The 24,164-nt window shown below is 48.0% G+C and overlaps 1 protein-coding gene across 2 annotated transcripts; it reads left to right on the plus strand.

The window, feature by feature from the left end:
* The first annotated feature begins 1,168 nt into the window (after positions 1–1,168).
* On the plus strand, positions 1,169–23,324 carry PITPNB (phosphatidylinositol transfer protein beta). 2 transcript variants are annotated; one of them, XM_035098448.2, is made up of 12 exons: positions 1,169–1,266; positions 5,040–5,070; positions 6,612–6,757; positions 7,160–7,251; positions 8,994–9,001; positions 9,833–9,907; positions 10,582–10,665; positions 16,842–16,919; positions 18,280–18,390; positions 18,603–18,725; positions 20,176–20,261; positions 21,401–23,324. In XM_035098448.2, exons 1-11 carry the CDS (start codon positions 1,247–1,249, stop codon positions 20,221–20,223), a joined length of 816 nt encoding a protein of 271 aa, XP_034954339.1. In that variant the 5' UTR covers positions 1,169–1,246; the 3' UTR covers positions 20,224–20,261; positions 21,401–23,324. The 2 variants fall into 2 exon arrangements, with proteins under 2 accessions (XP_034954339.1, XP_060125974.1); XM_060269991.1 differs by lacking the exon at positions 20,176–20,261.
* The last annotated feature ends 840 nt before the right edge of the window (positions 23,325–24,164 follow it).

The raw sequence follows: 24,164 nt of genomic DNA on the forward strand, positions 1-24,164 counted from the left end.
GCCACATGTGCCAGAGCAGCCTGTGCTACTTTGGACAGTGTCCCTATTTGAATTCTCCTGTGAGGAAGGAGGACTCTGCATTTCTCAGTCCAAATCCCACAGATCAGTATTCTGCGTGTAATCAGGGAGCCCTAATGAGCTATGCTATAAAAATGTGGGGTTCTTCTTTGGGCCTATATTTTCTCCGTGAGTGGCCTATATATTCCCTGTGTGTGGCTTGTTTCTGGGGCGATGCTCAGTGCCTTTTGGCTTGGCGTTTTTATGAAGCATCTCTGAAGGGACTCGCGGCATAGAAGCAAAGAACGGTAGAGCTGGAAGGGACCCCAAGGATCTTCTAGTCCAATCCCCTGCAATGCCGGAATAGGCAGCCGTCCCAGGCGGGGAGCTGACCGGCAACCTGCGTGTTCTCAGCTTTAGCCAGCGGGGGTGTCCAGGCAGGTGGCAAAGGCAGCAAGGACTCGGAAGCGCGAACGGTGTTTCGTGTAAACCACATAAACCATTACTACTATTACTATTATTATTACTATTATTTCCATACGCAGTCAAGTTGACTCCACTGTCTGGAGGCTGCCTTCGACGGGGCGGGGGTGTCCCCGGGGGACGGCGCTTCGGGCCGCGGGCGGAAAGGCGGGCTGCCGCCGGGACGCCTCTCACCCGAGAAATGCCTCCCGCCCGGGGCCGGCGGGCTCCACCCGTTTGGAGGAAGCGAGGGCGGGGAGGGGCCCAGCGCTGCCCGGGGGTCTTCAGTCACCTTCTCCCCGGCGCCCCGGAAGGGCTGGCCCTGGATGCGCTAGAAACAGCCTCCGCAGACGGGACCCGGAAGCCGCTCCGTCGGGCGGCCGGATGTCCGCCTCGGCTTGGTGCCAGTCACTTCCGGCCGCGCTCCGCTCCCCCGCCCGGCCTCGGGACGCCGGGTGGCGCTGATTGGCTAGCGGCGGGGCGAACGAGATGCCGCTGGGCTTGAACCGGGGCGCCCTTGTCATTGGCTGGAGAGTGCGGCCCGTCCGCTCGCGCGCTCAGCCAATGAGCGAATGGCTCGCGAGGCTGTGGGGCGGTGCGGACACTCCCGGCCGTCGTGCCTTCCCAAGTCCCGCTCCTATTGGCTGGGCCATCTCGGCAAGGTCACGACGGCGATTGGCTGCTCTCTTCGTTCGGGGCGGGGAGCAGCTCCCGGAAAGTGCGCGGTGCGCTATGGGTAGGAGGCGCCGGTCGCGCCTGCGCGTTGGCCTCCTGTCTGCGGGGGAAGATGGTGCTCATCAAGGAATTGTGAGTGGCCGGAGCGGAGGAGGGAGGGGGGAGTGGAGGGGGGGTCCTTCCTCCGGTCTCGTCCCCCTCGGCCTCCCCTCAGCGCCGCCCCTGCCCCCTGCCTCGACTCCCTCCCGGCGAAGCCCCGAGGCGCCAGGGCCGTTCCCTGCTCAGGGGAAATCAGGGCGGAAGGCCGAAGGGAAGGAGGGAGGCCCCGGCGGCGGCCGGCCATTGGGCGCCTCCTGCGCTTCTCAGTGGCTTCTGCGCGGTTGGGGGGGGAGCGCCTTCCCCTGTTGGTGAGATGCCTTCTCGGACCCGAAGGCCGCCTGACAAGTTCATAGCTGCCCAGTTATCCCTTATTTTAAGGGATTTTCCCTTATGCTGAATAGGCTTCCTCGCGAGAAAAGGGAAAACTGGGCAGCTATGCAAGTTAACAATTATAATTAATATGGAGATTATTTATTAATTATGGAGACTTTCTCTCCAAGCCTGAGCAGCTGCCACCAGGCTAGTCCTGAAGTACAGAACGCACCGGCTTGGCCAGGTTTCGTATTGGCGTAGGGATGGCACAAACCTCTCCGTGAAAGAGAAACTCAGTCGAGCAGAAAGGGAAGATCACTGGGAAGGCAGGGGCTGCACCTGCGGGGATGGCTTGGTGCGAATTCCCCCAAGAAAAGCAATAGCTTCAATTCCAGACAATGTCAAATGGTATTTAACTAGAAGAAAAACGAACTTTCTGTCCGGAGGCAGGAATATTATTTTCCTATCCATGTGGAGCTTTGCTCACTCATATGGAACTTGGGGGGGTTTAAGACTCATTTTGAAAAGTTTGTTGAGTGGGATACGTAAAGTTAAGCAGAATTTAGATCCTTCTGGGCCTTGCTGGACACATAATCCTATAGAGTGAGCTGCTTTGGGTTGTTCCTATTTAATTTCGGGAGATACAGTCATACCTTGGGTTGCAAACGCTGTGGGTTACGCGTTTTCGGGTTGCGCTCTGCGCCGAACCCAAAAGTACCGGAACGGGTTACTTCCGGGTTTCGGTGCTTACGCATGCGCAAAAACACCAAATCGCATCACACGTGTGCGCGGGTTGCAAACGCTGTGGGTTGTGAATGCTAGGGGTTGCAAATGTGCTTTCCACACAGATCACGTTTGCAACCCAAGGTTCCACTGTACGGGATCCAGTTAGCATCTTGTGCTACTGACTTGCGTTATAGAATCCCTGTAATGTACCGGAATGTTTTGTACTGGAGACTGGGATACAGTCACAAACACTTTTGTGGAAAGGTTTATCTGTAGGGATGACAGTTGATTCCAAACCCCAGTGGTGAAATGTGAAGTTATCTTCTAGGTTTAATCAGTGATACTGAAGAAATGAGCCCTTAGGCATGCTTCACTAAGTTCATTGATGCAATCCAGTGTCTGGATCTGTGCAGGAGAGACCTTTGCATCCTGCTGAACCTGTTACTTTAGCTAGGAGTCGTCTTATTTAGTCTCTGCTGTCCAATGAAGCGTGCAGCGATGCAACCAGCTTCTTGCTTTCGTAAGTCCATTGTCCATCCTGCCTGGTAAAGGCCAGTTTGGAAGGTGACCAGGTGAGTCTAGGGTGAGGTTCGTGTGTCCCTGCATGACAAGAGTTGTCAGCTATACCAGTACTTTCTTCTTAGGGGAGTTGGTGGAGGGAAGGTGGCAGGGCCCTTGCAGGAGTTCCTTGAGAATCTGCTTCTGTTTCAGTCTGTTGGAGCCCAAAGTCCCATGGTGGACTTCCCCTATAGAAGCCTCCACGGTGAAAAGGAAAAATACCCAGGAAATTTGGCCAACATACAAAACACTTCTAAAGGAAGAAGATAACCAACTAAAATTTAAAAGTTTTGAGGAAATAAGAGAGTTCATTGCAGATTGCTTCCAATACCATCACGTATATGAAAAATTCAAATCTGATAAACAAAAGGGTTTTGCAATAGAAATTTCTCAATTCGAATCTGAGCTAGTAAATTCTAAAAAACCCCAACCCTTTCAAAAGTATACCGACGTGAGGGGAGGTTACAACAGCCATGGTTAAGTGGTCACAAGACTTTGGGCACTCAATTACTATGTCCCAATGGGAAAATTTATGGAAAAACCATGGGAAGATTTATGGAAAAAATGCAGCACCGATGGTACTTAACACCCTGGAAACTTTCTCCTGGGAATTACAGATTTGGATATCCCCCCCCCCCCCCATGAAGGCTATCTTTTTATACGCTACGGTTGCAGTAAGAGTTTGTATTGCTGCGAAATGGAAGAGTGATGAAATCCCCCCATTCATGAATGGACTCAAAAATTGACAGTATGCGGAGTTATATAGTCTATCAGAAAAAATAAAGAGTAAACCAAAACAGGAATTTGTCTCAAAATGGGAGGTCTTTAAAGTATACAGTCATACCTCGGTTTAAGTATGCTTCGGTTTGAGTACTTTCAGTTTAAGTACTCTGCGGACCCGTCTGGAATGGATTAAGATTAAGTACATTTCAGGTTAAGTACAGACTTCTGGAACCAATTGTGTACTTAAACCGAGGTACCACTGTATTTGAAAAATAATTGCAGCAGTTTAAACTCTGTTGCAGCATTCGAATAACTTCAGTAGTAGCTTTAAGAAAGACATGAGACCTTAGACAAATTAAGGATTAGTTAAATTATGATAAAGGTGTATTGGCAACAAGTAATATATAATTGAAGTAAGGAATAGACGGGAGGTCAGGTCTATAGTTCAAAGACCAAATCTTGCTTTATTGTTTTGTAAATAATTTTGTGTTCATTATTATTTTCATTTGTATTTTTGGGTTTCTTCCTTTTTTCTCTCTCAGTGTGTCAACAAAAAAGCAAATAAAAAATTTAAAAAGAAAAAAACGGCTTTGGGGGAAAAACAGGGGAACCTGGTTCCCCCCCCCCATTTTTTCTGTTTCCTCCCCCAGGCCTTCCCATCTCTAGGTATCCTAAACTGGATCGGTTGAGTGGGCATGGTTTTATAGTGTTTCCACTCCTACCTCCATATCTGGAGGTAAATATCTTTAGTGATACACTTTCACAAGCCCACCATTAAAGTGCCACTAAATAGCTGTAGAAAAAATAACCTGGTGCCCAGGCAATCAGATCCAGTGTTGCCTCTGGTGGAGGGGAAGGGAGAAGAACCCAGGAAAGAAGTTCTCTGAAGGGGTGTCTGCCTTTGGTGCTTCCCCTTAGGAGGACCTGGCATTAGTGACAAACCCAGTCAAAATCCCTGGAAGTCAGAGGGTTGGCCTGGGGGGGGGGACTGAATTAGCAGATTAAGCTGAAAAGGGCTGAAGGGACAAGGAGCAGGGGAGTCTTTCGCCACAACCCTGCTGCTTGTCTCTTTCTCAGACATGTGAGAAAAGCAGCACCCCATTAAATTAATTGCATATTTAATTATATATATAAAATTACCTATATTAATAGTATATATTAAATACATTGAGCACTCTTTAATTTACAGTATGAAAATTTAATTCAGTATATCGCCCACAGGTTCTGTGTCACAGTCCTCTCACAGCCCACTTAGTATGAAAAGTTGGATAGCCCTTTTCTAGAACAAAAAGCACTGCAAAGCTTATTAGCCAATTCTTGTTTGTTTTCAGGACAGGATTTGAGCTTTCTTGTAGTTGAGTGAAACTGTTCCACCCCTTGCATCAAGAAACTGTTTTATCTGCAAACATAAGTCCTTAGCCAGCCTCTTGCCAGCCCTCTTTCAAAGTTGTCTTACATGCATAGCCTCTTCTTCTTTTGTCTTTCAGCCGTGTGGTCCTGCCCTGCTCTGTGCAAGAGGTACGTGTGTCCCTGCCCCGTTCCCCTGGTGATCGAATTCTTATTTGGATTGAATCAAGTTAGACGCTGCCTGCTGCTTTTCCTGGCAATGGTTGCCCCATCCTTCCGAAAATGGATCGACTGTCACCACCCAGTGAAGTGTCACCAATCCTTTGCTGCTCACAAGGGCCTGGCAGCTGCTTCCTTGTTATTTGGGATTATGTGACTCTGGTTACTGGTGAGGATATGAGTTTCCAGCCAGCTCTCAACTCCCCTTCAGCCCAGGAAGATGAGGGTGTGAAAAGGGGCCAGGGTTTCTGCTGGCCCTGTGCTTGGGTGGGCAAGGCAGTTTGGCAGGCAAACATTTATCTGCCTTTGAAGATGGTTCAGTGATGTTTGTGTTCAGAGGACATGAAACTGGTTTTGTGTCAGATACATTGGCTACCTGCTTGCTTCTGTGATGAATTGACCCTTAAAGCTTCAATCCAGGAGTGCCAGTCCTGCAGCCTACAGGCCAGATTTAGCCAACCATGTCATAGGAAGTGGCTGGCAAATGCCAGCTTCATACCTCAGTCTGATCAGGAGACAAGGCTCTCTGCCTGTTCTTCAGGGAGAGACCTCTAAAGGAACGCCACAGTACTCTCTTTTTAATTTGCACAGAATGATCTGTACAAACCAAAAGGCAGTGTTTCCAGACATACCCAAGTGCTGGATTGGGGTGGGCTAGAAATGCTTGGTAGGGTTGGGGGTAGGTGCTTTGCTCCTGCATGACTGGTGAGTGTATATATTTTTGTGTGTGTGTATGCATATATATTGGCTGTGTCTGCCACAGGCGTGTGGCCCTTTAAAAATGACTGACTGTCAGTGCCACCCTTGGGCCAAAAAAAGCTCTCCCCACCCCACGCCTCCCCGAATGGCTTGGGGCCAGAGTGCTTGAAGGCTCACCTGCCCAGGTGCCAAGCACCATCACAGAGGCTCTGCTACTAGGTCAGTCACCATTGGTGGATACAAAAGACAGAGTCCTTTTCAGTGGAGGCTACAGATCTGTGTATGTCCCTCCCTCCCAGAAGGAGGTCTGTCTCTGGCTTCTTCCCTGACTGCTTCTAAGTGGGCTTTAAACATGATATTTTAACCTGCCTTTAGCTAAAGCTTTAAACTAACATGTTCATTTATCTTTATTGGGAATTGTTTTATGCTACTGTTTTGCTTTTTAAAAAAGTAGACATGTTGTAAAATGTTCTTAAGAACGAGTGTAAGCCATCTTGGGAAACAGTTTTCTCTTGAGCCTTAGCAGAGATCTCTTGGTGAATGGTAGTCCTATATGTGGGGTGCCAGGAGAAAACCATGGTTTGCCAGGAGAACCTCTGGCCATACTGGAGCATGGGGTTTTATTGGCCAAAGAACAGAGCATTGTGGGGACAACAGCAAAGGGAACTCTTGTGGGCTTTCCCTGGGCTTTCCCAGCGGTTCCATAAATATCACAGTTATGTGTGGGAGGCTGCTGAAAGACACAGGGCACTTTACAAAAAAAGAATCTTAACATTCCTTCCCCCCCTCCCTAGTATCAAGTTGGACAACTTTATTCTGTGGCTGAAGCCAGTAAAAATGAGACAGGTGGTGGTGAAGGGATCCAAGTCTTAACCAACGAGCCTTATGAGAAGGATGGCGAAAAAGGACAGTATACACACAAGATTTACCACCTGAAGAGGTAAGAGAAGGGGCTGCTTGCAGATAGGTGGGCCTGAAAGAGTGGGGTGACTCAGCCTTAATCCCTGATAGGCAGCCTGGGGGCTACAGGAGCTCCCCTTGCTGAGTACCTTCCTCAGCTTCCATTCTTGGGGGCACGACAGATATCGGCAGCTGGGGTGGGCTGGAGAGACATCCTCCTTGGGACTTGATGACCTTTCCTTGTCCACCATAGCTCCCTCCCTCTGACCTTGTTGGCAGTGCGACACTCTTGGGAAGAGGCAGAGCTGAGCCCCTGACTTTAGTACAACTGTATTTGCCATTGAACGTATTTGGGTAAGGGATGCATCTCTTGGAGCAGGTGCCTGGACCATACTTCACTTGGCAAGGCTCACATCTGACACCCCACTTTGGTTTGTTGCAGCAAAGTTCCTGGGTTTGTGCGGATGTTTGCTCCAGAAGGTTCGTTGGTATTCCATGAAAAGGCCTGGAATGCCTATCCTTACTGCAGGACAAGTGAGTCTCCTTTCCCCATACTTTGGCTCTGTGGTTTCAAAGGTGTTCAAGCCAAACACCACTGTGGGGCAGGGCCAGGCAGGGAAGTAATCTGCCACTTCAGTCTCCCCCCCCCTCTGACTTCCAGGGATTTTGACTGGGCTTGTCAGTAATGTCAGGTCCTCATAAGGGGAAGCACCAAATGCCTGACCCCTTCAGAGAACTGCAAGGATATGGGTGATCTCAAACTCTTCAGAGTTGCCTGCAACTTGGATTGCTTTCATTGGAGTTGTGGCTCACCGCAGTTTAACCTGGGCTGTGTGCTCTGTGTTGTAGCTCAGTCCTGAGCTGTCTGAAGATATAAAGAGCTGCTTTCTCAGACTGGGGGGGGGGGGTATTGCTGGTGACTGTGGCTCATGTAGTGTGTGCCTTAGCCTAGACCTGATGCTGCAGGAGCCACAGGTGTCTGAGAGAGAGCGCACCAAGGGGTTCTTAAGTTGTGATGTCCAGAGGGTCTTTTTTGCAGTTTGCAGTGCTTTGTTTTATTTGTTTTTAGCTCACATCTTTTCATGATGCCTGCTTTGATGCTGTTTGTATTTTAGTATTTCACAGGTAACCTTGAATACAGTTTTTTAGAGTGACCAACCTGCCTTTTCGCAATGCAGCCACCAGAATTGAACACAGTATTCCAAGTGCACCATACATTTGTATAACAGCATTATGATGTGGTGGTGGCTGTTTGTTAAGTTAAATCACTCTCATTTTTGAGTTAAAAAGCACCAACATTTCATTGAGGCCTAAGCTCTTTCTTCCTCCATCACAAACTCAAATCTGGTTGCAATTTTTGAAAAGGATCTTGACTTCTAAAAAAGGATTCGGCATTTAGGGAATTCCAAGATGCAGGATAGAGACATATTCAGAGCAGGCTGAAGACCTCAAGGGATCCCTCTCTGACATTTGGGAGATCTCTCCTCTCCCAGGGTTCTCTTCTTGCATGCCTAAGAGGGGGAATGAGCAGCAGGGGTGGCTGCCCCAGCGATGGGAGAGAGGGGGCACATGGGGATGGACTGGGGGTGTCAAGGGGCCATGGCAGTCCTGCTGAGGATGAGGAGGGAACCACTGTAAGGTGCTGCCTTGGTCAGGACCAGGTCCCTTGTCACTGTGTAGTAATACAGGGTGGCAGAGAACATGCCCAGGGACAGGGGGCTGCCATCATGGGATAGCGGCTGTGGGGCACAGCCAGGAGTGCCAGGCTGTGGAGGAAGTGGTATTTGTTGGCTGTCTCACTCTGTGGGAAACCATGAGCCCTGTAGGCGGCCACCCTGACCACCGCAGTCCCACTCAGTGCTCCAAGCCATTGGGGGAAAAAACCCAGCGTCTGCAACCATTCTTATCCCCAAGTGAAAATGTATGCACAGCATTATGATGTTGACATTATTTTAGATCTCTATCACGTTAAGTTTTATTTATTTATTTAGGTTGTATACTGCCCTATACCCGTTGAGCGCAGGGTGGTTCACAACATAAAATTGCAATACAAAAAACACAAAATACATAGTAAAAACAAAGACAACCCAATAATCCCCTTAGTACTTTCTAGCCCTCAGGTACAGAAGCCATTCTTAGGCAAAAGTTACTTATCTTTGTTGTGACCAGCAATTTCACCCAAAGAAGAATGACACCCTGTTGAGCTTCCTGTTGAGATACATTCATACCTGTTTGTCTCCCTTTTCTTTTTCTTTCCATGTCTTGGTGGGCTTCAGTTGTAACGGTGAGTACTATGTTTCTCTTGGCTTGTGAATAGGCTGAACTGTTGGCACCTTTGAAGCTTTTTAGCTCTTCTCGGTTGAATGTAGGCACCTGGGGCCTTGGTGTGAGGTCCCTCTTTCAGGTGCAGTGCTTCTTCTGATAGTACTCAACAGTAGAGTACCACCCCTCCTCATGGCAGTCATTTTGTGCTGGCACCCACAACCCTTTTATGAGTACAGGCACCTCATTTTTTAAAAAAAGAAAAACAGCATTCTTGCCTTTCTCTGAAAATGGTTTCCCTCCTTCACAGCCTTCAATCAGGAACGTATCCCATATTCAGCTCTCTGAGAGCTAAACTGGGAGTGGTGGGTCAGACAAAAGCTTTAGTCTGTGGTGTGTTAAACTCTTTCCCACGTGCCGCCACATTGCAGCTAAAAGTGGGGTGACATTCTGGAGCTTTTCTGTTTGGGCATTGCTGCTGTGTCCCCTCCCCAACACAGATGTGGTAGCTGTGGCCAGGAGGGTAGAGAAAGGTGCTTTGCCCTACCTGCTCTGGGCAGTGCTCTCCTATGAATCTGGCTTGCAGGGCTGGCTTGCAGTTGTGGGGTCTGGGGAGGGGACATTTGCAGGAAAGAATCTGTGGCTGGTTGGAAGCGTCTAGCATTCTCCTGCTTCCTGACAGTTCTCTTCCTCCACCACACATGTACTTGCCTTTGAGTTGGGGGTGGGAATCAGGTCCCCCCCCCCACTTGCCTCTCCAAAGACCAGATGGATATATTGCAAAAGACTAGAAGAGGATTTACAAATGAACCACATTAGTTACTGCCTTATTTATATTTTTTATCTTTGATAGAATGAATATATGAAAGACGACTTCTTCATCAAAATTGAGACTTGGCATAAATCAGATTTGGGAACATCTAACAATGTAAGTTGGAGAGCCACATTTTGCCACCACCTTGTTTGGGCAAGGCCTTTACTGCTGCTGCTTCTTTGCCAGACAGCAGACTCCAGAGCATGACAGCCACTGGAGTCATGTCTTCATAAGCAATGTGGGGGGTGGGGGGGCACAGGGGTTCATACCAAAGCAAATGTTTCTCCCGTACCCTGAGTGCTCAGACTGTACTTCAGCCTCTGGCTCCATCCAACTCTGTGGTTTTTAAAACTTGTATGTATACTGACCTTTAACAATTATTTCAAGGTAAGAAATTTCTAAAACAAGCACATCAACAATAAATACATGCAAAAAAACCCAGCAGATAAGTGCTCATTTAGTTTAAAATACTAAAGTTAATTTTTAAAATGTTTTTAAATGCTCAGGTGAAAGAAAGTTACATTAAATGTGAAACTAACTTTCTTTAAAATGAGACATGCATGTTCCTCTCAAAACGGTCTCATGCCCTCCTTTTGCCTTGTTATGTTTGCAGCTGGTGGTCCATATTGGGCGGGTGAGCTGCAGCCTGACAGTGGCCCCAGTCAGAGGGAAATGGATTCACACTGATCCTACCCTCAAGACCACATTGTACCCTGAGCCAGGAGGGCATTATCAGGGAAACTCTTAGTTGCTGCCCAGGTTCACCCCCTTTCCTCTCCTCCCCGCAGGTGCACGACTTAGATCCAAATACATGGAAGAACGTGGAAGTTGTCCACATTGACATTGCTGACAGGAGCCAGGTGGAGCCTGGAGTAAGTGGCCTCATGCAGCTGTAGATCACACAACTCAGGGTGCAGCAGACACTTCTGGTGGGGTTAATCACATGGGCCCGTGGAAGGCTTTTTTCCCGGGTCAGTGCCTTCATTGAAACATTTTGCTGTTTTTGTGCTAGTCCACCTGGCCTGCTTGGCTTGGCAGCTGCTGTATCTGAAGGGCAGAAGCACCTCTAGCCTTGTTTCTGCCCCTTCCTCCCCAGGCCTCACAAACACAATCAGACACAAAGACCAGCAGTGGGGTGGGGGGTGGAGATTCTGCAGCATTTTCCCTCCCCGCCCATGCGCTGTGTTGAGGAGGGGGGAAATGCATTCAGGTGCCGCCTTAGCTTGCAAATGTGCCTCCCCCCCCCCCGCCCACCACATGCCCATTGTAATATGGGCTGAGGGAAGGGGAAGGAGTGTTCCTTTCTGAGTGCCAAGGACACTTTGGACAATGTCACAACAGCAGAGGGAGAAGAGAAGCTGTTAAAAGCAAGGTAAATGGAGGCAGTAGCAGCCAGGTTTTTTTGGGGGGGGCTGCTGGGACACTTCTTCAGAACAGAGTTTTTAAAATTTTAATTGTTGAAATGTTGAGAGTGCACAAGAGCTCCTCGGTGAGGGGATCCAGGCTGCAGGTTAGCTGCTTCTGCTGTAGAGTGGGTGAATGATCCATGTGCAGAATAACATAGTACAGCCGTACCTTGGTTTTTGAACAGCTTAGTTCACGAACAACTTGGAATTCAAAAGCCGCAAACCTGGAAGTAGGTGTTCCAGTTTGTAAACTTTGCCTTGGGAGCCGAACGTCTGGAGCGGCTTCCAATTGGCTGCAGGACGTTCCTGTACCCACCCACACCAAGCCGCGCCTTGGTTTCTGAACATTTCAGAAGTCAAACGGACTTCCGGAACTCATTCTTTTCGAAAACCAAGTACGATTGTACTGTAATCCTGAACAGCTCTCCCCCCTCTCCTCCTCCCCCCCCCTCTGTGTTGCATTTAACACAGTTCACAAGTTCACTCCTTTCTGAACGCTCCACATGAGTTATAGGAACCACTCGCAAAAGTGAGGAATGATCTGCAATTCGTTCTCACTTGGTAGTTGGAGGACTTGTGCATCCCAGTTGTGCTGTCCTAGCTCTAATTCAAGGTCTGGAAGGGTTTGACCTTGGAAGAGCTTGCAGTTCCTGCACAGGATTGGGCCATCAAACCCCCCTGCTCAGACCTCCCTCTGCTGGGCTTCTCTCTCCTCTCTTCATCAGGCTTAACCTTTGAAGCGACTTTTTTGTTCTTTTTGTTTCAGCACGGTCCATGGAATGTTTTGCAACACTTGTCATATTTTCCCTTTCAAGTTCCTATGTTGGTTTGGAAAGGCGATCTCTCAGCAGTAAAGGCCCTTCCTGTTGCTTTCCCCCCCCCCCCATCCCCAGCCCCGGAGTGTTTTTGTAGTAGAAAGCTCTTTGCCATCCTCTCTGAATCAGGCCACAGCCTGGCTATTCTTGACATTGCAGATTTGGCTGAAAAGTGAGCAGATAATCTTGTGAAGGGAGCACAGGGATTTCTTTTGCTCTCCAGCTCCTCATGTGCTGCTCAGCATTCGGCCTTCGTCTTGAGTGAACCTTGGCCAAACCGTCTTTGCAAGGCAGTGCCTTTTGTTCCAAAGCTCTAATCAATGAGCAGCTGGCCCCAAGCTCTGTGTGCTCTTGAAGGTCCTAATGAAACTCAGATGCCAGCTCTTTGCCTCTCCAAATGTATACAAATGGTTCATTTGACATCTGCTGCTTTCTTAAGGTATAAATGGAAAGCTGGCCCCTTCTAATCATCTCCAGAGGTTTGTCTAAGCAGTTTTACGTGATTTGTATACAAAAGTCACTTCCCAAGAGAGGAGGAATCTTTTAAAGTGTAAGCAGAAGGAGACACACAATTAACTACAGAAAGGCCTCTGCTTTTGGAAGTGATTTGGAAGAAAATGAGCAGAGTGAAAAACCAGAAATTGAAATCAGCTTCTTGCCTTTCCTCTGTGTCCAGGGCTGGGGGTTCCCTTGCTTGCCCCCTCTTCTGCCCAGGCCAGCTTCCCAGCACCATATCCTTGGCTCTCCGTCTGGCGAGGGACCCAGGCCACAAGTTCAGGCCCATCCATGATGGTTCAGCCACTTGCATCATCTCCCTGTCAGTTGCCTTGGCTTTCCTCGCCATCCTAGGGCTGCCATCCAAGGAAGCTCTGCCCTCAGGGCACGGTCATCTTAGCTAGCCTTTTTATCTGGACCAGCCCTTTGGGTCTTCATTCAGCAGGCAGACTCATTGCGTCTTGCATGTGAACCATGAGCTACTGCTGCAGCTTCCAGGGTGTGGGGGTTGAAATGTACATAGTGGGGAGGGTCTTCCAACAGTTTCCTTCCCATGGCAACAGGCTTGTGGAGAGGAAGAAGGAGCAGCAGCAGCAGCACCCCCAGACCCAGAGCATGAACCACTGCCTGCCTTTCCTGAACTCCCTCCTGGGCAGTTGGCTGAAGGGCTTGATCCCTGCAGGACTCCTTCCTTGGATGTCTCTACAGTTCCTGGGAACCCCCTTGGCAGGACGGTCAAGGGCCCTGGCTGTTGTTCCATCTCCGCGTGCTGCCCCTGCTGTTTTCCCCATGCAGACACATGCTGTGACAGGATCCTCCATCTACCTCCCTCCACGCTGACTTGCATATTGAGTGAATCTTTTGAATGTGCTTCCTCTTGTTTTAACATTCCTGCTAATTTAGTTTTAATACATGAAATTAGGTTAAGAGAAGTGAGGAGCTGCAATCTTGCTGGAGGCGCCTGCTGTGGTTTGACATGAAGCCACGGCTGACTCTGGTTCCAGCACTTTTTAATGCTGTTCTTGAAAGGGCTCATTAGCATACATATATAGAATACAGCGGTTGTTGTGGAAAGTGCTTCTGAGTGAATTGACAGTGTCTCTAACAATATGGAGAGCAGGATTTTTCACATTAAATGAAAACATATTGGAGAGAACAAGCCATTCCCATAACCTTGAAATATCACTGGGGCTCACCAGAGTTGCTCAGTATGCTTTTGGTTATAAAAATGTTTTGCAGCAGTTGGGCATCACCATCCTAGAGAAAAGGTGAATCCAACTGTGACAGCCTTCCAAAGGATCTGTAAAACTGCAGCAAGTCAAGCCCACTCCTCTATCCAGGGAGCAGAAGCAAAGAGCAGCCAATTGACTCACGCTCCCCATTCTGCCCGCCTGCCTACACACCAACACCCCCACAAAGCTGCCTGTGAGTGGGGTTTCCCCTTTCTTCCTTGTCCCACAAGATTTGCAACTTAATGGGACTAACAACTTTGTGAACTTGGTGTGTGTGTGGCTCCAAGGTTGTTTTCTCATTTGTGGAAAAGAGGGCTCTTTTCATTGACAACAAAGTTAAAGGCCTTTTTGCCACAAAAATGGCCTTCAAAATAGCTGCAATACAAATCAGAATTGTAGAGTTGGAGGGGCCCCAAATGGTCATCTAGTCCAACCCCCTGCAATGCAGGAATCTCAGCTAAATCATACATGGCAGATTGCCATCCAACCTCTGCTTAAAAACCTCTAAAGAAGGAGAGTCCACTACCTCATGTGGACATCCGTTCCACTGTCAAACAGCTCTTAGTGTCAGAAAGTTTTTCCTGATGTTTAGTGAGAATCTCCTTCCTTGTACCTTGAAGGCATTGGTTTGAATCCTCCCTTCCAGAGCAGGAGAAAACAAGCTTGCTCCATCTTCCATGTGACAGCCCTTGACATATTTGAAGATGACTATCATGTTTCCTCTTTACCAGGCTAAATATACCCAATTCCCTCAAGTGTTCCTCATAAAACTTGGTTTCCAGACCCTTGATCATCTTGGTCCCCCTCCTCTGCACACCTTCCGGCTTTTCAAATTGTGGTGCCCAGAACTGGACATAGTCCTCCAGGTGTGGTCTGACTAAGGCAGAATAGAGTCAAACTATTAGTTCCCTTGATCTGGACACTATACTTCTGTTGATGCACCAAAGAAAGACATTAGTTTTTTTCACTGTTGCATCACACTGTTAATCTTGTGGCCCACCAAAACCCCTAGATCCTTTCCACATATGCTACTGGCAATCCAGGTGTCCCCCATCTTATATTTGTGCAGATGGTTCTTCCCGCCTCAGTGTAAAACCTTACATTTGTTTTTATTGGAATTCATTTTGTTAGTTTGGGCCCAGTTCTTCAATCTGTTAAGGTCATATTGAATCCAGATTCTGCTTTCTGCAACATTAGCTAACCTTCCCAACTTGGTGTCATCTGCAAATTTGATGTGCACCCCTGAATTCCTTTCTCCAAGTTGTTGAACAACAAAAGGGGCCAGAATAGAACCTGTGTTCACCCCACTTGTCCCTTTTTTTCAGGATGATGAGGAACCATTAGTGAACACTCCTTAGGTTTGGTCAGCCAACCAGCTACAAATCGAGGTAACAGTTACCTTGTCCAGTCCACTTTTTACCAGCTTCCTCACAAGAATCTCATGGGGGACTTGTCAGAAGCTTTACTAAAATCAAGATGCATTATGTCCTCAGCATTCCCCTGATCCAGCAGGCTTCTAACTCATCAAAAGAAGAAATGAGATTTGCCTGGCATGATTTGTTCTTGAGAAACCCATGCTGGGTCTTAGTAATCACAGTGCTCACAGATCAACTGTTGAATTATCGGTTCTAGGACTTTTCCTGGTATCTGCATCAAGCTGACTGGTTGGTACTTACCTGTGTCTTCCTCCACCCCACCCCCTTTGAAGATGGGGACAACATTTACTCTCCTCCGGTCCACAGGGACCTCACCTGTTCTGCAAGAATTCTAAATAATGATAGACAGAGGCTCCGAGGTTACATCTGCAAGCTCTTTTAGTACCCGTGGGTGCAGCTCATCAGGCCCTGGAGATTTGGGTTCATTTAAAGAAGCCTAGTGTTTCCTTAGCACCTCTTTTCCTATCTTGGGCTGCAGCTCCCTCCTGGCATCGTTTACTCTGTTATCACCAGGCATAGGTGCCAACTCCTAGGGGCCATTGGAAGTGGCTTAAGTGCTGCTCTGCTGCCCAAGAGGGAGGCCTGCCCACAAGATGGTGCTCTCATTGCCGGGCAAAGGAGAAGGAATCTGAAGCAACCAGCCATTGAAGATTTGCGGGGGCTGCACTGGTTTGATAATGAGATGAACAGTCTGTAGTTGGTGGCAAGGAGAAGGCAACTGCTTAGCCGCTTCTCTCTCCCACTCCCCAATAGCCTCCCAGTTGGCTCTGCTGGCCAGTTGCTTCTCTGTTACTCAGAATTAGAGCTGAGGTGATGTTTGCTCTGTGCTGTAGTTGGATGCAGAAGGAAAAAATACATCCCAAGAGTGATTGTGGCAATTGCACAGGAATCCCTTGGCTTCAACTGACTTAAGGCCAAGGTCCCAGTCTGCACATGGAAAGAGCCTGGCTCAGGGAGCAAATGCCGAGGGAGGGAGGGAGGGAGGGAGGGCAGCAGAACTCCCATCTTGCAAAACTGCTAATGGAGCATTTTGCTTCTCTGGTATCCATGGGGTTGATTCTTGCATACCTGTTCATCATCCTGATGGGGGCAGGGCGGGGGGGGGGGGTCCAAGAGGCTGGACAGTCTTCCATTTTGTTGGTCAGATGCCTGGACACGGATTTTTAAAGCCTGCTCACCCACTGGCATAAACAAGTCCAAAATGCTCCCCCCCCCAAACAACAGATGTGACCCTCTGCGATTCCTCAGGGTTGGGGGGGGGACTTTTTAGAATGTGTTCGCTTGCTGCCATCCTTGCTATCCTTCAGGCATCAAGTGAAGTCCAAACTTTTAAATGGACTTAGGATTCCTTAATGAGGCTTCCTAAATAAATAAATAAATAAACAAATAACACCTGTGTAGAGATATTGTAGAGACTCATTGAGAAGTCAGCTTAAGGGCGAGTCTTCTGGAAAAGTGGCCAGTATTGTGTTAAATTCCCCTTTTTAGGGTTCATTCTTCCCTCCTTTAGCTGCTGCTAAATGAAGAGAACACAGCTGTACTCTCCTTTCTTCTACAGCTTCTGTGGCTCCTACTTGATTGTTTTTTGGCAATGAAAAATGCTGCCTGAGTGCCCCCCCCAAAAAAACCCATCCTAATTCCTCATTGGGCTTTTGATTTCACAGGACTACAAAGCTGATGAGGACCCAGCCTTGTTCCAGTCAGTCAAGACCAAGAGAGGCCCTTTGGGACCTAACTGGAAGGTAATACTATTTGACTTTTCTGTCCTAATCAACAGAAAAACTCAACACAGAGTAGTTCTTGAGCAGGGATTGCCAACCCAGCATCCACAAGCATTGTGGTCCTTTGGTGCCCCCAGGATGAACCATAATTCGTAAATTCCCAGCTTTTGTTTAAAAAAAGTTTCTAGTCTTTTTAGAACCAGATATGAGATAAAACATATAGACTATTACTGTTTTTTTGGGGGGGGTTGAGAATCTAGCCTGCTGTACCTTTTCAGTGTTTTGCTTTGTGCCCCTCCCTCTGAATCACCCCCTTTGGATGGCCATGAGTGTGAGAGGGAGAGGTGTGCATCTGTTTGGTGTGTTTGTGAGAGAACGACAAGAGCAAGTGTCTGGGTAGTTTGGGGGGGGGGAGGTATGTCTGAATAGGTGGCCTGTGAGAGTGAGGCACAGGTGTACAGGTGAAGCATTTGCCCTTGAGTGAGAGGCATGTCTGCCTGTGGTCAGTGTCTGGGGGAGGGAGGGAGGGAGGGAGGGAGGGAGGGAGGGAGACCACCTTGTATTTTCCTCCTGGCTGTGGCTTGAGGCCTGAATTGGGGGGGTTGTAGGCATAGATCTCTTAAGGCTCCATTCTCCTGTGAATGGGTGGGAGTCAAGGCAAAACAAGCAAGTTAGTTTTCTATTATGGTGCCAGATTTTTGCAGCATTCAGCATCCTAATTAATCCTAAATGCTTCCTATTAATCTGCAACCACAGCAGGTAAACATGCTGGTTGCCTTTAAACTATTTAAACCTTGGATCTTCTTTGCATGTGGAATGTCTGAGGTTTGATGTCCAGGGGAATCTCAAGGCGAGCGGGGGAGAGATTCCCTCCTCGGAAACCCTGGAGAACCATGGCTGCCATTCCGTGGAGGCAATACTGAGCTAGAAGGGTCTGACTTGGCACAAAGCAGCTTCCCGTGTTCCTATGAACCGAATGTAGCATTGATAAAATATCAGTTCAGTTATTCTGGCTCTTTGCTGCCCTTGCCTCTTCTGGGGCACCAGCATTTCTTGCTGTGTGGTAGGATATAGCCCAGCTTCCCCCAGCCCCCTATCAGCCCTTTTCTCTGAGGAGGGTGGCTGGCCTGCCCATGTGAAAATGTGCCCCAGCTATGTTGGAAGGAAGACTGCCCACTGGGCCAGAGGCCTCCTGGGTGCAGCACTGACAGTCCCAAAGCAGCCTTGGAGAGAGAGGAGGTCCTGTTCCATAGAATTGTGGCTTGATTTTTTAGTAGGGATGACTTCAAGGTAAGACACTTCAATTCAGTTCCCAGAGTGCCTGATGCCTGTCAAACAGAAACGCTCCACTCACCACCTTCTTTTGCTTCCCTGCAAACAGAAGGAGTTGTCTGCTGATGGAGACTGTCCGAAAATGTGCGCTTACAAGCTGGTGACAATCAAGTTCAAGTGGTGGGGACTGCAGAACAAAATAGAGAACTTTATTCAGAAGGTGAGAAGCTGGGAATGTTTGTCAGAGCTTGGAGGAGACAAGCTTGGTTTGACTGGAGAATTGCCTTCTTGGGGGCGAATCTCCTGCTTCTGGACTGTTCCCTTAGTCCTGTGGGAGAGGCAGCTATGAAAGCGGAAGGAGAACTAGAACAGCAGTTGCTTAGGGAGCCTGAGGGACTGTGGCCTCAGCCTGCTTTTTTTCTCTCTCTAAAGCAAGAAAAAAGGATATTTACCAACTTCCATCGCCAGCTCTTCTGCTGGATTGACAGGTGGATTGACCTGACGATGGAGGACATCCGGCGGATGGAGGATGAAACTCAGAGAGAGCTGGAAGCGGTAAGAGTGCTCTTGCAGAGGTTTCTGACTTGGTGCAGCTGCCATGTTCTGTATTCAGGCCTTCTGGGAAATGCAGCACTGCACTTTGTTGGAGCATTACTGTGGTGGGAGAGACTGCTCAGCCCTCTGGAGGCTCCTCTTGAAGCAAAAAGGCAAGAGTGGCGAGCAGAGTTTGTAGGCAGGCTGTTCACTGGAGCCAGCTCCCCTTTTAAAAAGGGCAGACAAACCACAGATTGATGGGCCAGCTGCCTCTTTCACCAGGACATCCTGGCCAGTCTGCAGGGCTTTCCTTTCCCCTGTATGAAATCTGGCTATTAAAACTTGACTTGTCTTTTTCCTGGATACATGTGCTTGTTCTGTACGCTTCTGCTAATGCTACTAGCTCTACAAGGAACATCTCCCCATAGAGCAGAGTGGCTGAGAACCCCGAGGAAAGAGTCAGAGCAGGAAGGAAAATCCCCAAGAGAGCAAGGGGCTACCTGCTTCGTGCCCCCTGGTGTCTGCCACATTCTTTTGCTGCTCATTTGTTCAGATCTCCAGCGAACAAGGATTTTACATGTACGTCATGGAGACTGTCCTGTGTTTCTTTTCTGTCCTTCCCTGTCGTCGTGTTGTTGCTGCCTGTCTCCTCTTGCGTGTTGCTTTGTGGGGCTCCCGCCATGGAGGTAAACGCAGGTCGCTCTTGGGCTCTGCACAGGGACTTCCAGCAGCCCCTCCAGCCCTTGCTGCTGTGCTCCTTGAAGCTGCTGCCCTCTTCACAAGCAACTATGTGTCTCTGGGCAGCCCAGTTGCCCATTTATTGGTTCCTCATTTGATCAGAGGCACAGGGGTACTGAGGGGTGCCAAGACTGCCCAGCCTGGAGGGAGGGGGAATGGACTTTACGGACCTCTTGCCCCCTCAGGACCTGGTTTCTTGCCTTGACCTCTTCTGGCCTTCCTGCTTTCTTGAAGGTCTCTGGCTGCCTTGGCTCATCTCTTCTTCAGCCAGCTTTTCTGTTTCTTCTTGACATCTTGTGTGTCTGATTCATCTCACCTCCTGCATCCCACCTTCTTGCTGTTCATTGTGACTAACATCTTGCATCTGGCGGCTTTTTGCCCTTCATAGGAGGCCCCAGCAGGGGAGAGATGTTACAGGACAGGTGTTCTCAACTGTTTTAGACCCAGGCACCACTTTTAAACTGAACATACATCGGGGGATCCCTTTCTTAACCTTTTAAAATATATTTGCTTGGTGGTAATTCCTCCTCTTCTTTTTCCATTTCTCCTCCCCTGGGCAACTCTGCCGTTTGCTTGAGCTGTGTGCTGTTGGTTGCAAGTGGAGTGCTCTTCCTTCCTCTCAGTTGCTTCAGGGCACAAGGCTGTTTGATACTGGCTACCAGAGGCTTTTCTCTGACCAGTGTAATCCTTTCTGTTAACTGCCTGGTGGCTGACAGTTTTATTTTGCATCTAGATGCGTAAGAAGGGTTCCGTCCGAGGTACGTTGGCTGCCGATGTCTAGAGGAATCTTCTGTAGGGTCAGAGGCCAAATGAAGCTGTGTAAGTGACTTGGGTGCTGAGGATCGCGGGCCTCTCCTGCCAAGGGGAGTTTTTGCATCACTCAAATGATGCAACGGTGCTCCTTTAGCCTCCTTTTCCATCTTTCCTAGCTCAGGCGCTGGCACCTCAATGTAGGCATTTCATTTGTTATTCATTTTACTTAAAAGAGTTGTAGCCCACCTGTCATGATGTTGAGGTACAGCATAATATAAATGATAAAGAACCCATCAGTAAAAAACAATTCTTTAAAATGCCAGCAAATGAAAGCTGATGAAGACAGTTGCAGAAAAGAAGAAGCTAAAAACCTAAAAAGCCTCGGTAAGGAGGCACATTTTCACCTGGGGACCTGGTGTGCCTGTCAGGGGAGGGCGAGACACTCCAGGGCAAAGGCATCTCCTCAGAGCGACAGGCTCTGGGTCCTTGCTTCTTCCCAACCGTGAGTGGCTTTTCTTGTGAACGTGGCAGCTGTGGCTTTATTTCAGAATGTTAAAAAAGAAACAAACCCCACCCTCACCCCAGTAGCAGAACCTCGTACTTTCCTGGCACACCCTAGATATACCCTAGACAGAGCTATCTGAGTCACTCAGGACTTGCTCTGAAGTAGGAGAGGCACTAAAAACTTGGTGGTTAAACTGGAAAAGCAGTAACAGGCTGCAGGCCTTTCCTCGTTTTGCAAGGTGTATCCAAGCCATAGTCGCACTCTAGGCTGTTTCTCTCAAGTTAGCATTGTTGGGCTCCCGAGGAATTCCAAGAAGGCCAGATCTTCCTACTGAATGAACTACAGCCTCCAGAGCCCCAAAGTTTGGCTTTCACACCTAAATGCACAACATCAGGATCTCTTATTCTGAGTGGGACACCCTGCAAATCACTGAATGTTGCTTCAATTGTAAATTGACATTCACATCAGCTTCACAATATTCCTTTATCTTGGTGGTTTAGCTGCACCATGTAAGAAATGGTAAGAATTTCTTCCCTGGAGAAATGTGCAAGACCATTTGTCTGTCTGTCTGTCTGTCTGTCTGTCTGTCTGTCTGTCTGTCTGTCTGTCTGTCTGTCTGTCTGTCTGTCTGTCTGTCTGTCTATCAGTGAAAATTGGTCACTGACTGACAGACTCTTTCCCCCCCCTCTCCCCCATACAGTTGCGTAACCAAGGTGAAGTGAGAGGGACAAGTGCTGCCAATGACGAATGAAGACCGATCTGTGCTCCAGTCGCATACATGGCGTGTTGATACAACTGTGTGTGCGCGCATGTGTGTGCATGATTTTTGCACGTGCAATCATGCATGCACGCGCTCACACACATATGGTGTGCTTTTGTACAGAGAGACCACTGCAGTTTCTCCAAGGTACTGAATCTCTTCCAAAAAAAGAAAGAAGCTGCTATCATTATGTATACCCAAAGCAAATAAAGCCACCTAGTGTCATTTAAGAGAGGAAGAGATTGCTGAATTATGCTAATTGGTATGTTTCAAGACTGTTGATGCTGGACCAATTCTTTCCCTCTTGTTTTATGCCTGTCTTGAGTGTCTCTTCCTGCTAGGACATGCCTTGTCTTTTATGCTTAGGTTTGGATCAGAAGTTAATTCTCCATTTTGTGTTTCCTTCATGATTTTGTAATAGGAACTCTGAATGTATTTATAGGTATTTATTTCTAGATTGTCACTATCTTGGAATCAAATCAGAACTGTTTATTGGCAGTAAGGATCATTTCCCCCTCTATTGAGTGAAAAATACAAACACAACTTTTATCTGTCTGCTGCAAAAGGGTCTGTTTTATTGGAGTTTTCTACATTGGAAAATCAAGTGTTTCTTCATTATAATTGGCAAAATAAGAAAATGCTTCTAAGTCATAAGCATCAGGAGTGAAGGCATTACTGAAACCTTCTCATTTCTGTTCTTAAGCATAAATTACCATAAAAGCAAAGTGCCCAAAAAGAGCCAGAGCGGCTGCTTTCTGGAAAGGTTGCCTTTTCCAACAGTTTCATTTGGAAGCTATGCAGAAGTTCAGGAGTTTTGCACCAAGCACATGATCACATAAAGGTGGCACTCCATAGACATTTCTTAAAGCTGTTTTCAGTTGAGGAAGGTGAATTTTATCTTGGATATAACTATCACAGTGCTTAGTAGCTCAGCAAATATTCCAGGACCCCAAGCAAGCTGAGAGTTTGGCTTTGGCTTTTTGTTTGGGAGCTAATGGACTTTTGTTTGTTTGGTCCAAAGGCACCGAGGTCTGATGAGCTCACCCTCTTTTTGAATGAGGCAAGCATACCACTGGCTTGTGCGGGGGGCGGGGGGAGGCACTTAAAGTGCAATAGAAGCTTGCTGCATTTTCATCTGGAGCCTGACCTTTCCAGGATTATGGTGCTTCTTCATCACCCCACCAGATGTTTAGCTTTGTAAATATATAAATACTGTTTTTAAGAGACTTGCAACTCTAGGTCTGTTGCTCATAAAATAATCCAAGGGCTGGCTTTTCCCATGCAAGAGTCTGCTCCCACCAATACCAAGGAGAGCCCCAAGACCTGCCCCAAACAGCAAGTTACACAATGCATCAGTTGTGTGGGTTTGGTGGGGGGGGGTTCATAATAAATGACGAGGGGGAACTTTGTAGCGAATGTAAAAATTAGTTTACTTCTGCAGTTTCTAAACTGTTAAGAAAATTTAAATAAATTTGCTCAAAAAATACTCCTTGTCTGTTGTGTTCGGCTCTGGTGAGGAAGGGCAGAATTAGAAGCAATGGAGGATGTGGAACTGGTTCAGAGGGAGGGGCAGGCAGAGCCTTCTGTCTGGAAGGACACTTTGCCTGAAACCTCACAGAATGGCCAAAGAGCAGCAGCTGAGAGTCCTTTGGCCATTGCCCTCAGCTGATGCTCAAAGAAGGCAATATCCACACAGGCTAAGAAAAAGCAACGGCTTGTTTGGATTCCTCCCCATCCCACCCCAATTATACCACCAAGGCCCTGGGACAGGCAAAACTGAGTATGCAGCTGCTCGATTATAGGAAGATGTTACTGTGATAGTGGAATTTGGCCATCTTAACTTGGCTATCCATTAGTGTTTATGGCCGGGGGTGGGGTGGGGTGGGGTGGGAGGGGTGATGTCATGTTATCATATATGAATACATTTTTTTGCCTCTTTCTGAGATTTGGTTCCCCTCTCCCTCCTCCTCTGATTCTTTTCATCCTCTATTGTAGTGAGTGTGGCTCAGTAGTCAGTCTGCATTGCCTCTTATTTGGGGTCAAAGGAGACAGAGGCCACTTAGCAGGTGAAGGGAGCAGGAAAGAGACTGTGCACCAAAGAAGGCAAAATTGTATTTAAGCTGCTCTGGGAGCTTTTTGGCTGAATAATAGGTACAAATGCTCTAAATAAATTAATAAGGGTGATGATGATGATGATGAAATAGGAGGAGCTGCCTTGGCATGAGCACCAGATCCAGAATGGCATCCTGATCTTGGTTGCGCATCTCCCTCCTTTGATGGAGTCCCTTCAGAGCCGGATTTCCTGTCATATGAGGAATGTCCATGAAGGAGCCATTTTGGTGCGCAGTTCTGGAGAACACTCTGCCAGGCAGCGCTTCCCAGTGAATCTCCAGCCTCTGTGGTGACCTGAGCTCCAGTAGCCCAGTTGCCCCCAAGGCATCCTGGCTGCCGGCTGGGATGAGGGTGAGGAAAGCAATGCTTGCCGTCTCGACCGATGCAGCTTTGTCCTTTTTAATATGTCCAAGTGACAAAGTTGAAAGGTGGGCCTGGGGCGCTAATGAGTTTGAAGTTATTATGGTCTGCCCATTAAGTGTTAGCCTTCACCGTCATGTTCATTGTCCCCACAAAGTGAGAGTGTGGGGACTCTCCTTCCTGGGCCTGGAGGTGATTTAACACTCTTATTTATTGATTCTCTTGATTAAAC

This window comes from Zootoca vivipara, chromosome 17 (genome assembly GCF_963506605.1).
Source record: "Zootoca vivipara chromosome 17, rZooViv1.1, whole genome shotgun sequence".
In the NCBI taxonomy this organism is placed as follows: Eukaryota; Metazoa; Chordata; class Lepidosauria; order Squamata; family Lacertidae; genus Zootoca; species Zootoca vivipara.